General features: G+C 34.0%; 1 protein-coding gene across 1 annotated transcript; it reads left to right on the top strand.

The window, feature by feature from the left end:
- Positions 1–9,483: 9,483 nt before the first annotated feature.
- On the top strand, positions 9,484–11,943 carry LOC126680226 (uncharacterized). The gene is made up of 4 exons (XM_050375303.2): positions 9,484–9,669; positions 9,887–10,086; positions 11,215–11,444; positions 11,539–11,943. Exons 1-4 carry the CDS (start codon positions 9,578–9,580, stop codon positions 11,815–11,817), a joined length of 801 nt encoding a protein of 266 aa, XP_050231260.1. The 5' UTR covers positions 9,484–9,577; the 3' UTR covers positions 11,818–11,943.
- The last annotated feature ends 230 nt before the right edge of the window (positions 11,944–12,173 follow it).

The raw sequence follows: 12,173 nt of genomic DNA, 5'->3' as shown, positions 1-12,173 counted from the left end.
AACTTTTTATATTCCAATTGGGTAAAGTTGGAGATGTGGCCGGTCATGTGCCTATAACAACCGCTATCAACATACCATTTGTTTTTATTCACCACGGTTTCCTTTGGTACCTAGAGAAAACAAACTTAACCTTTAGATACCCAAATCACATTAGGTCCTTAAAAGTTAGCACTAGAATAGTCCAATGGAATTAACCTCAATTGGACCTTTCTAACATAACAATCAACATTCTTATGACCATACCTCATACAGTAAACACCTTGAAGCCTATGGGATATGTGAGCATAATATGGGCAAGTCTTGGCTCTATATGAGTCTCCCATGTATGAGCATAGCAATGTGCACAAGAGTGATCATATGTGTATGCATGAGCATTGTTGTGAGAATGAGCATAAGGATATGAATGAGCATGATTCTTTTTCATACTTCTCTTCTCCCATTTGTGACTATATTGAGAGGCATGGGTATGTCTAGAGGGTCTTGTACCCACCTTGCTCTTTGACTTAGGAGCCAAAATGGCTTAGCCTTGAGAGCTTGAGCATACCTCTTCTTCACCCTTTTTGGTTTGATCAAAGGAGAAGGATTCTATAGAAGAAGTTTGAGGTGAAGAAGCCTTCACAAAAGCAGTCACACTTAAGGAAGAGGGGTTCTGACTATAGTCAGGCCCAAATTTTATAGTTGGATTTCTTTGGGAATCAAGAAGATTGTCCAAAGATTCCTTACCTTTGTGAAATCTTGAGATAGGGCTATTTAAAAAAAGAATTTCACTCTTTGGTGTTTCATTTTTCTTAAGAAAGACATTGACATCTTGCTTAGGGATAGATTTTAAAGAAGACTTTAAGTCTTGAATTTCTTTCTTCAAATTGAGCATCTCATTTTTAGCTGTTAGGATTATTCCTAGAATTCTAATTAGTTTAGGACTTCAATTTATCCTAATATGTGTTGGATGTTGATTATGTCATTATTGGGTGTGTGTAGGAAAAGGAAGTCTAAATCCTTTTTGGATTTGAACTTCTTATTCCTTTGACCTAGTTAGAACTCTACAAATAGTCAAGTTATGGCTTGTAGAATTTAAGAGTGTGAGGCAGATTAGTACGTCCAAAGCATTATTTGGGTTTATTGTTTGGTTTGGGGATTAGAAAAATCTCTACCGTTCTTTTGTATTCTTCATCTATTAGTGAATAAAACTCGTTACTTCGCCCGTGGAGTTGTCATTGACGAACCACGTAAATCTTGTGTTTGTTTTTAGTTCGATTCTATATTTTGTCATAAGCTTGGTTTCTTAATTTATTTTTCTGCTATTCCGCTGCGACTGATCTCACAACAAGTGGTATCAGAGCGACAGTTCTGATTTGGAATTTCTTTGGAAATTTTTTTGATGGCTATGATAAAATTTGAAATTGAGAAGTTTGATCGCACCAAAAGTTTTATCTTATGGAAAATCAAGATGCGTGACTGCTTGACACAAGCTGGATTGTGAAAAGCATTATTGGAGAAGGAGAAACTGTTAGAGAAGATGACTGAAGACGAGATTGAAGATTTGGATGAGAGAGCTATATCTACCATCCGACTATGTTTATCTGATGATATTTTGCGTGAAGTTCTACGCGAAAAATCCGCTTTGGATTTATGGAAGAAACTTGAAGCGTAGTTCTTGAAGAAAAATCTCACCAGTAAACATGTTGTCAAAAATCGTCTACATATGCTCCATATGGCTGAAGGTACGTCTTTGAAAACACACCTTGGGGAATTCAATTCCATTATAATGGATTTGGAGAGTCTGGAAAATTAAATATGATGAAGAAGATCTGTCTTTTATGCTGCTTCGTTCATTACCTTCTTATTATAAGCAATTTTATGAAAATTTAATATTTAATCATGATACGCTTTCTGTTGAGGGAGTTAAAGCTGCCCTATTTTTGAAGGAGTTAATGGATAAGGAGCTAATGGGGAATGCTAGTCAGATGTCTGACACTGCCTTTACAATTAGTACTAGCATGAAGACAGATTATGATAACAAGTGTCTGAAACACAAAAACTCTACTTGTAATTATTGCAAGAAGAAGGGGCATCTAAAGATTGATTGTTGGAAAAATTCAAAAAGCAAAAACTATCGAAAGCCTAATGTTCAAGCTAATATTATTGAAGATGAATCAGATGAGGACCATGAAGATGTGTTAGCAGTTTGGAGTGGAGATTCATGTTTTAGGGGGGAGCCGGTTCTACAACCGGTTTAACCTAGAGAACCGGCTTGGTCCAAAAGTGCAGCAGAAATCTGTAAGTTCAGAATTTTATGCAGATTCAGGTTGTTCATATCACATTTGTGCCAATTTCGATTGATTTTCCGACTACAACAGAGTTGATAGTGGAGTTGTAGTTATGGGCAACGGTGGAACTTGCAGAATTTTGGGAATTGGTTCAGTCAAGATCAAAATGCATGATGGAAAAGTTAGAACATTAACCGATGTTCGACATGTTCCTGAAATGCGTAATAATCTTATCTCTCTATCTACTTTAGAAATTTGTGGATATGAGTTTTATGGCAGGAATTGGGTTTTGGATATTGTGAAAGATGATGTGGTGTTATTGAAAGCTCATAGAGTTGGTCGTTTGTATGGGATTGATGAATCAGTTACGACTTTGTCTCTTTCGCCAGATTCTATTGATGACATTGCCAAGATCAAGGCCAACAAATTCACAGCTGCGTGCCAATTGGTTGATAAGTTATTTGATTTATCTATTGTGTCATTTTGCGTTGACAAGTTCAAAAGGTTCTTGAGCTTGTTTGGAATTTCTCAATTTTAGTAACATGTTATAGTGAAGTGGAGAAGGTGGAGTTTGGTTGTCATTCTAATTTATTGAAGATGCAAGAGAATTCTAGTCAAGGGGGAGATTGTTAGGACTATTCCTAGAATTCTAATTAGTTTAGGAATTTTATTTATCCTAATATGTGTTGGATGTTGATTATGTCATTATTGGGTCTGTCTAGGAAAAAGAAAGTCTAAATCCTTTTTAGATTTGAACTTCTTATTCCTTTGACCTATTTAGAACTCTATAAATAGATAAGTTATGGCTTGTAGAATTTAAGAGTGTGAGGCAGATTAGTACGTCCAAAGCATTATTTGGGTTTATTATTAGGTTTGGGCATTAGAAAAATCTCTACCGTTCTTTTGTATTCTTCATGTATTAGTGAATAAAACTCGTTCCTTCGCCCGTGGAGTTGTCATTGACGAAAATCTTGTGTTTGTTTTCTTCTATAAGCATAAAATCTTGTGTTTGTTTTAGTTCGATTCTATATTTTGTCATAAGCTTGATTTCTTAATTTATTTTCTTCTATTCCGCTGCGACTAATCTCGCAACATTTTTTTTGGTAGAAAACAACCAAAAGCTCATTTAATTAAAATTAAACAAGAATACAACCAAGAACTAACGAAACCCCTGTTACAAATAATCTCACAACATTAGCCTTAGTGGCTTCCTTTTTGAAAAGATTCATTTTGGCATGATAGTCATTGTATTTGTTGGCTAGCTCATTTATCATGTCATGACATTCATAATCAATCTCATAAACTAAAGATTTATCAACCAAGACATTTTCAATAGTGACACCACAAGTATCACTAACAGCATTTTTCATAACAAAAAATATTAATAGAGCTATCATGAGATTCTATACTTATACCATCCCAAGAAAGAAAGGGTAGATTACTTACCTCGGATGAAGATTCATCAACTAGAGCCATAAAAGCAAAGATTTTCTCTTGCCTCTTTTTGTCTTCATCGGATTCACTATCATCATCTCAAGTAGTCAAGAATCCCTTTTTATCCTTATGAAAGAATTTCTTTGCCCCTTGCCGGCATTCCAGTTTAGTGACCCGATTTTCCACAACCATAGTAAGTGACATCCCTTTTAGGAGTAGGAGTTTCTTGCTTAGGAGTGGATGATCTTTTGAAGTTTGAGTACTCTCCGTTTTGCTCATATCTTTGAGCTTGGAACTTCTTCCTTGATTTCCATTCCCTTACTTTCTTAGACATCAAAACCATGTCTTCATCATCTTCATCATCACTCACCTTGAGCTCCTCTTCAACCTTTCTTTCAATTGCTATGGCCTTTAAAGCAATTCCCTTAATTTTATCTTCTTGAGCCTTCTTCAACTCTTGGATACTCTTCATGTAGGTCATCTGATGAAAAAGAAAATTTCCGATAAAGTCATCGGTTCTCAACTTGCTTAAATCATGAGCTTCTTCAATGACGGTTATCTTCGGTTGCCAATATAGGAGAGACAATGAATGAAGAATTTTGCCAGTAATTTTACCAAGAGTATAATGCTTACCAAGCTTCTTGAGATTGGTAGTAATAGCAAGAACTCGATTGGTGGTATCGTGACATTCTCATTGGACTTGTTCTTGAAAACTTCATGATATTCTCCAATGAGAAGCTCAACCTTCTTGTTCTTAACTTGAACCGTTCCTTCATGGTAGTTCTCAAGAATCTTCCACGTGTATTTATCCGGTGTGCAATGTTGAACCTTTACTTGCTCTTCACTACACAAAGAAGAAAAAATCACACAAATAGCCTTCCGGTTGAGAGCATTAGCTTGGATGTGATCCTTGGTCCACTCTTTTCTTGGCCAAGGTATAATAATATCATCCTTCACTTGAGTAGGAGCATCATAATTGTTGATGCTAAACCGCAAGTGACGGTATCGCGCAAGTAATATAATCCGGAAGTACGGATATCGATCCCACAGAGACAATGGATTTAACGACTAATTTTGAGAATTCTTTTGACCGGTTAGCTACGAAAATGGTTTGAGAATTTGTGACCAAAATAATTAAAAGTAACCAATTAACAAATAAATTAAGTTATTAAAATCAATAAAGTTAAAATGATTTAAAAGATAATTTTTGGAAATAATAAGAGTAAAGGGTTCAAGGGTTGATAATTTCGAATAATAACATGAACAATGAATATCTTGGTGATTATCTAGAGTCGAGCTAATCTAAAATATCGAATCCCGCTCTCTCGAGCCTCAAAGACCGAAATGATCACAACTTAGTTGTATTGCCAAAATTATAGTTCAGGCTAGTTTAAAGCACCCATAGCTCTCTCTCGAGTTACTATAGATAAAAAATAAACAAATAACCAATTAATATGCAAATTACTCACTCTCGTGTTATAATGAACCTAGTCAAATGATTAAATGATATTTATTAAAAAAATCCATAAGAACACGTATTCATTAACTCACTCTCGTCTTATTAATTCATACGTTGTTGATTAACTGATCTATTTTAACTAAGCTCTCTCGAGTCAATAATTAAAACATAGGGCGATGAATGAATTGCTCAAAAATATTCAAGCATGAAGAATATTAATCAACTCCAAATTTTAGCACCTATTAATTAATCGATAATTAAATCACTCTCGTGTTATTAAAAACCAATTAACCAACTAAATTGTGATTATGAAGTAAACTCAAGATTACTTAAATTCCAACCCTCTCGTTGCGTTGTCCTTTAAGTTTCCGATTATTTAGATCTATTTAATTAACAATTTCTCAATTAGTTAACTAAACATGCATCATGAATCAATTTCTCAATTTAATCCAAGCATTAAGTTCAATAACCGAAACATGATAAATCACCAAAATATCCAAAGTCAATCAATTATATAAATAAACGTTCATATCAAACCTCGAACGAAAGGTTTAGTTACTCATTGTCATATGAATTATAACAATGGATAAGTTACACCTTGAGTACATGAGAAATAAAAGATAGAAATATTCTATACTAAAAGAGTATTTTTGGTGGCTAAGCCTAAGCTTACACTAAGTAGTATATCATTTCTCTACACAAATGAGGTCTATTTATAGAGTCACTTGGAGTGGAGTTCAAGCCAAAGATCTCATCCTTCCATATGAAACTTGAGTTATGATCAAGTTGAGAATGTCTTCTTTCCTTTGAAAGTGGAGTAATGATCAAGTCCTTCCATATTCGTCTTGAGTGGACCACCAATCTTGACCTATCTTGTTTCCAAAAGAGCATAGCTTCTTCCCTTAATGAGCTTCTATCTTATTGTCAAAGCTCACTTCTTTGTGTGCAAGTCAAGAAAGATAATTCTCTTTAGTGTGAATGCAATATTCTGCTGATTATGGAAAGTCCGATGTGATAACTTCAGGAATTCCCTTCCTTTTTTCCCATGCGAATGTGATTTCGCACGTATCCAGGTCTCAGCCGGCCCTTGGCCGGCCTGAAGTCGTGTGCCGGCTGGAGGCCGGCTGACCTGCTGGTCTTCTTCTCTTGATCGGTTCGATTCAACTCGAACCGGTTGGGCTTGGATTTGGCTCTGGTTTTCTGAATTCTTCTGGTTTTGATTATTTGACCCTGTTTCAATTATAAATACCCCAAAAATGATAAGATTTAATACTTATTCATAAAAACTACAAAACATGAAAACCTAACTATATAAGCTCTTATTTTACGCATAAGTGCTACAAACTAGCGAATAAATGCAATGAAAACTACGTAAAATAATAGCTTATCAATAACCATCAAGAACCATGTGCCACAAGTATACACCATCCATATCAAGATATTTTTTCATACAGAATTTCCAATTAGAATAATCTGTTCCATCAAACAAGGGACGAAGAGTATAAGTGAAGTTTTCGGTAGCCAATTGGATCGAAGAACTTGCAATTAAGCAATAAGATGAGTAATCTAGCTCTAATACCAATTGAAATCCCAAATGCTACCTTGGAGGGGGGGGGGGGGTGAATAAAGTGTTTTATAAATTAAAGAGGTTTAGAGATAGAAGAAAAACACAAGCAATTTGGAGTGGTTCGAATCACAAGTCGATTCTACTCCACTACTCAATCAAAGATTGAGATTTTGATAATCCACTAACAATGTATTTTAAAACTAAACACTAACTATTACAAAGAGATGTTCTAGAGCTAATCTCAAACTCACAAAGTGATTTTTCAAGAAATTTAATGCTCGTAATCTTTGGTTGTTGATGGAGTGTCTAACCACATAAATATGGTAGAGTTGGGGTATTTATAACCCCAACAACCTTCCCATGAGCCTTCTAGAGCAAAAGACAATTTTGTGCTGAAACGTGCCCTGCCACGCCTGTGATGCATAAGTGTTGTGGGCGTGACATAGTCGTTATGTCCAGATATCCAATTGGAAGAGGCCAAGTGTCAGCCAACCATAGAGTCATTCAAAAAAGACCGTTGAGCCTCCAACAATCCTTGATGTCACGCCCGTGGTATCACGCCTATGATACATGAGCCTTGACTCATAAGGCATCTGAGGGAAAGGTTGCGACCGTGAGGGTTTTGAATGTTGCGGGCGCGATAGGCGTGATGCCCGTGATATTGAACTATTATGGACGTGAAAAGGCTTCTAGATTGAATCCAAGAGCGATTTTCAATTCTCACTAGAGGACTCCGAATTGCCTATAATGGTTCCCATAGGCTCCTACACACTAATATAAATGATGATAACCTTTAAATTGATTGTCAATCTCAAAATTAGGGATAAAAAAGGACTTGGTCCAACACATAGTATAAGGGTTAGTAAAATATACCTAGAGATGATGAACAATAAGATAATAATAGTATTAAACCCTAGGATAAGCGGCTGGAACAAAAACAAATGGTTCCACAAAACTCGCACGAAGAACACAAGCGAAGAATAGGCGTCAATCTTGCGAAATAGATGTTGAATCACGTTCTAATTATATGAATCCAACCTTGGATGATATGAAATGAAGAGATGAAGTAGTGCAACAGCTCGTTTTTAGGGTTTGAAGGCGGAGTAGTCGAGTTAGGGGGTCTATAAACAGGTCCCCAACTTGGAATGCTGTAGATTAGTGTTGCGTCGCGACACTCCTTGTCGCGACGTGACACCAGGTTTTCCTTCCTAACATGCCGACATTTCCTCCGATGCATATCGACTCGCTTCCGAAGCCAAAAATTGATGGGAAATTTAGGTATTTACTCCAAAAATAAAAAATATTTGCACTTTTTACCTCAACACGGAAAAATTACAAAAGATACCTCATGTTTTTTTTTCGGATTTATGGTTTTACTCAGAGTATTAAAATATTTATAATTTTACTCCGTTATCATCAGGTTATTATAAATACTTTTGTAATTTATTTTTTTCGTAGGTTATCATAAAATTATCATAACCTTATCATACTGTAGTGTTATGATAACGACATGATAATGTAGTGATACTGAAATGATAATCACACACTGTTTTATCATAACATTATCATTTAGATACCATAAATATTATCATTTCGGTATCATATGATAATATTTTGATAACGACATGATAATATTATGATAACAATATGCCAATCAAACATTATTTTCTGCAGAAAATCTTTTTTTTTTCTACAATGTTATGATAACTACATGATAATACAATGATACTCATATGATAATCAGACATTATTTTTCTTATAAAAAATATTTTTCTCTGCAGTGTTATGACAATGATATGATAATGCAATGATACTCATATGATAATCAGATAATTTTTTTTTTATGCAGAAAATCATTTTTTCTTCATAATATTGTTTTTTATGTAGATTTTTAGATCTAAAGTTGAAAAAAATCAAGAGTAATTTATTTAGATATGAAAATTAAAATAAATCATATTTATCATCACAAATTAAGAAAAAAGTCGCTAAAATAAAACATGAAAGAACGGCAGAGCGACGACGAAACGATGGTGGAACGACGGTGGAGCGATGAAAGAAAGATGAAGAAGAAAAGAATAAAAATGAAGAAGAAATAAAGAAATAAAGAAGAAGAAGAAGAAAAATAACACATAGAAGAAAAAGAAGAAAGAGAGTAGGAGAAAGAGAGAGAAGAAGAAAGAGAAAAATTACAAAATGACAAGTGGTCTAATAAATATGATTAGAGTAAAATAAATATAGTTAGAGTAAAATAATAATAAAAAGTAGGTATAATTATAATATAAACATGTCTTATAGTAAAAAAAAAATTATATTAAAAGGTTAATGTATTTTCTCTATCTTTTCTTTATTGAAGTAAGAAATCATATTATTTTTAAAAATAGAGTATTTTTCCTAATTTTCTCAAAATTGATCCCCTAGATTCGAAACACACGAAACAAAGCCCAAACATCACACCGAAGGTCTCACGATACAGAACATGATTTTGATGAATCAAGACACAAACGAAAAACGCAAAGCAACATCGAAAAATTTATTAGAATTAACTGAAAAAGTACGGGGCGTTACAATATTTTTCAATTATTAAACTTCTAATAATAAAAAGCATACAAGGCAAGTGGCATGTGACTAGTTCGTTGGTTTATATAATTTCAGTTACACTTATTTAATTCATATTTAATTTCAATTAGAGATTTGTTTCCATGAAAAGATATCTCACGTTGCTTTTCTTTAATTTTATTTGACTAAATCTAGTACCGCTTACTCACTAATACTATAAAAACAGCCACTCTCCACAAACTCATTCAATACTCTTCACTTTATTTTCTGGGTTTCTTTTTCTTGATTTAGAGAATGGAAAATCAATTGAAAAAGGTGTTGCTAACCTCCAATGGAGATGAGGTTTCACTCAATATTGCCCTCCATTTAGCCAAAAGGGGATGCAGGTAACCTATCTTTTTTGCCATTCAATTTAAATTTCTTTTCTTTTTTCTGTTTGGTTGCTGAGAAAATGAAAATAAAGTGAAAAGCAATGGAGAATGATCTCTTTATATATGAAGAAAGAAAAAGATTGAAACTTTTTATCATTTGGTTCTCTTTTTCTCAATCAAATAAACAATTAATTTGGTGATTGTGAAATTCTGTTAATTTGAAAATGAATAGGTTGGTTTTGATGGGAAATGAGAATAGTTTAAGAGGAATTGCAGAGAAAATAACCGGCTCAATCAACGGAGGTTTTCCGGTGAAAGTTGTAGGATTGGATATGGAGGAGGAAAAAGAGGAAGCTTTTGATGAGGCAGTGGAAAAGGCAAGCAGAATTCTGGAAAAATTTGATGCTTTTGTACATTGCTATAGCTATGAAGGTATCTTTTATTTTTAACTCGTTTTAATTAGTATAATACATAATTTTGTTTTTGATAATCGTGGAGTGAGAGCGCTCGTGGGAGGAATTAGCAGTTTATACCATTTGAGTTATAGCTTGTGGGTTATATAATATATAAATTAATTGCATTTTTTTAGCTAATTAGCTATCGTATTAAATAATACACCTTTGGATAGTTATTTGATTGGTATTGAGAATCTATGAACGTCTCGAGTTTGAGAATTTATATGATCACATACATCTATTTACGTCGGAATATATCATCTTTACGGAGAATGTAAGAGATGAACTATTCCTTATTGTACAGCTTAAATGGTCTATTCGACCTATATATATTGAATAAAGAAAAGTGTACCATTTGAGAGTGAGATCATCTAATATACTAATATGCTAATTGCCTAGATTTTGGAAGTTAGTAGGTGATACACTATTTGACTTGATTAAAATTTTGAGGTCAAGTGATTAATTAAACTATAGGGAAAAGGAGGGTTGATTTGATTACTTTCTTATTTCTAAGTCAATAGATGTAGGACAGAATGGAAAAAAGGGGTCAAATGGAAAATTGAAGGGCAATTTCCATACTTGTAGAAATTAGAAACAAAGAATATGAAAGGAAAAGTTGAGGAAAGCTTAACAACTTTTCCAACCATGTTCAGATTATTATCTTAATTAATTGTGATCTTGATCTTTGTTCATTCCCTTTTGTGCAATAAATAATGGTTTCCATGTGGGAGCGTATTAGAAATAATAAAAGTATAGCTTCAGTCTCACCTAATAGCTCGACCTTTGACGTTGATTGGTAATTTGGCATTCTCCTACCCGGACCTAGTTCTAACTTTTGTACTATTGTTTCTGCTATCATTATCAGACACATAAATCTCGAAATGTCAAAATTATTTGCATAATCCTTTCAAAGTCCATGTATCGAGGAATAAGATGTATAGATTTGAATTGATTTCTTGCTTTGTTTTTGAATTATGTTTTATTTTTTCGTATTTCTGTTCGCCTTTGAATTTTGGAAAATAGATATTAGAAATAAACTTAAGAAACTTGTATAGAAACAGTGGTGCTTGCAATGAACTTAGCTTTGAAACTCTGTGGGAAACAGGAAAAATGCAAGAACATTTGCAATTAGCAGAAGAAGAATTCAAAAAGACAGTAAAAATAAACTTTATGGCTCCATGGTATCTGTTAAAAGCTGTCGGAAAACGAATGCGAGATCATAACACAGGAGGTTCAATAATATTCGTAACCTCACTAATTGGTTCCGAACGAGGAATTTATCCAGGCGCAGCTGCATATGGTTCATGTTTAGCTGCAGTTCAACAGTTAGTTAGAGTAAGTAGCTAGATATCTTCACTTGTATAATTCTACCACCACATTTTTTAACTTATAATTCTAAAAAAGTTCAATCTCTGATTATTTTTATTAGCATTCGGCTTTGGAAATTGGGAAATACAAGATCAGAGTGAACGCAATTGCACGCGGATTGCGCCTACAAGATGAATATCCAGTGTCGGTAGGGACAGAAAGAGCCGAGAAGTTGATCAAGGAGGCAGCACCACTCCAAAGATGGCTCGATGCTAAAAGTGATATAGCATCCACTGTTATTTACTTGATAAGTGACGGATCACGATTCATGACAGGGACAACTATTTTTGTCGACGGAGGGCAATCTCTATCAAGGCCTCGGATGAGATCTTACATGTGACAGTTTTGTTTGCTTATTTACTAGAAGGAAAATTGCAACTGTAAATCAATTCCAAATAATTTTTGCTGCATTGGCAATTCAATATTATAAATGAAATCTAATCATAATACAGTTATACATCTTAAATTCAGAATCTCAATTGGAATACATCTTTTGGTATTGATCTGATTAGCATTGAGAATTTACGAAAGTGAGACTCTAACGATGACATACATCTATTTAGGTGGGAATTGAACCATTCCTTATTGTATAGCTTGCATTCGGACCTCTAATGAATAAAAACAGGTTTAATTATTACTCCCTCCGTCCCATAAATATAAGCCAAATTGTTATTTTGAGCGTCCCAAAATATAGAC

This window comes from Mercurialis annua, linkage group LG5 (assembly GCF_937616625.2).
Source record: "Mercurialis annua linkage group LG5, ddMerAnnu1.2, whole genome shotgun sequence".
Taxonomy (NCBI): domain Eukaryota; kingdom Viridiplantae; phylum Streptophyta; class Magnoliopsida; order Malpighiales; family Euphorbiaceae; genus Mercurialis; species Mercurialis annua.
This window is presented reverse-complemented; position numbering and strand designations above follow the sequence as displayed.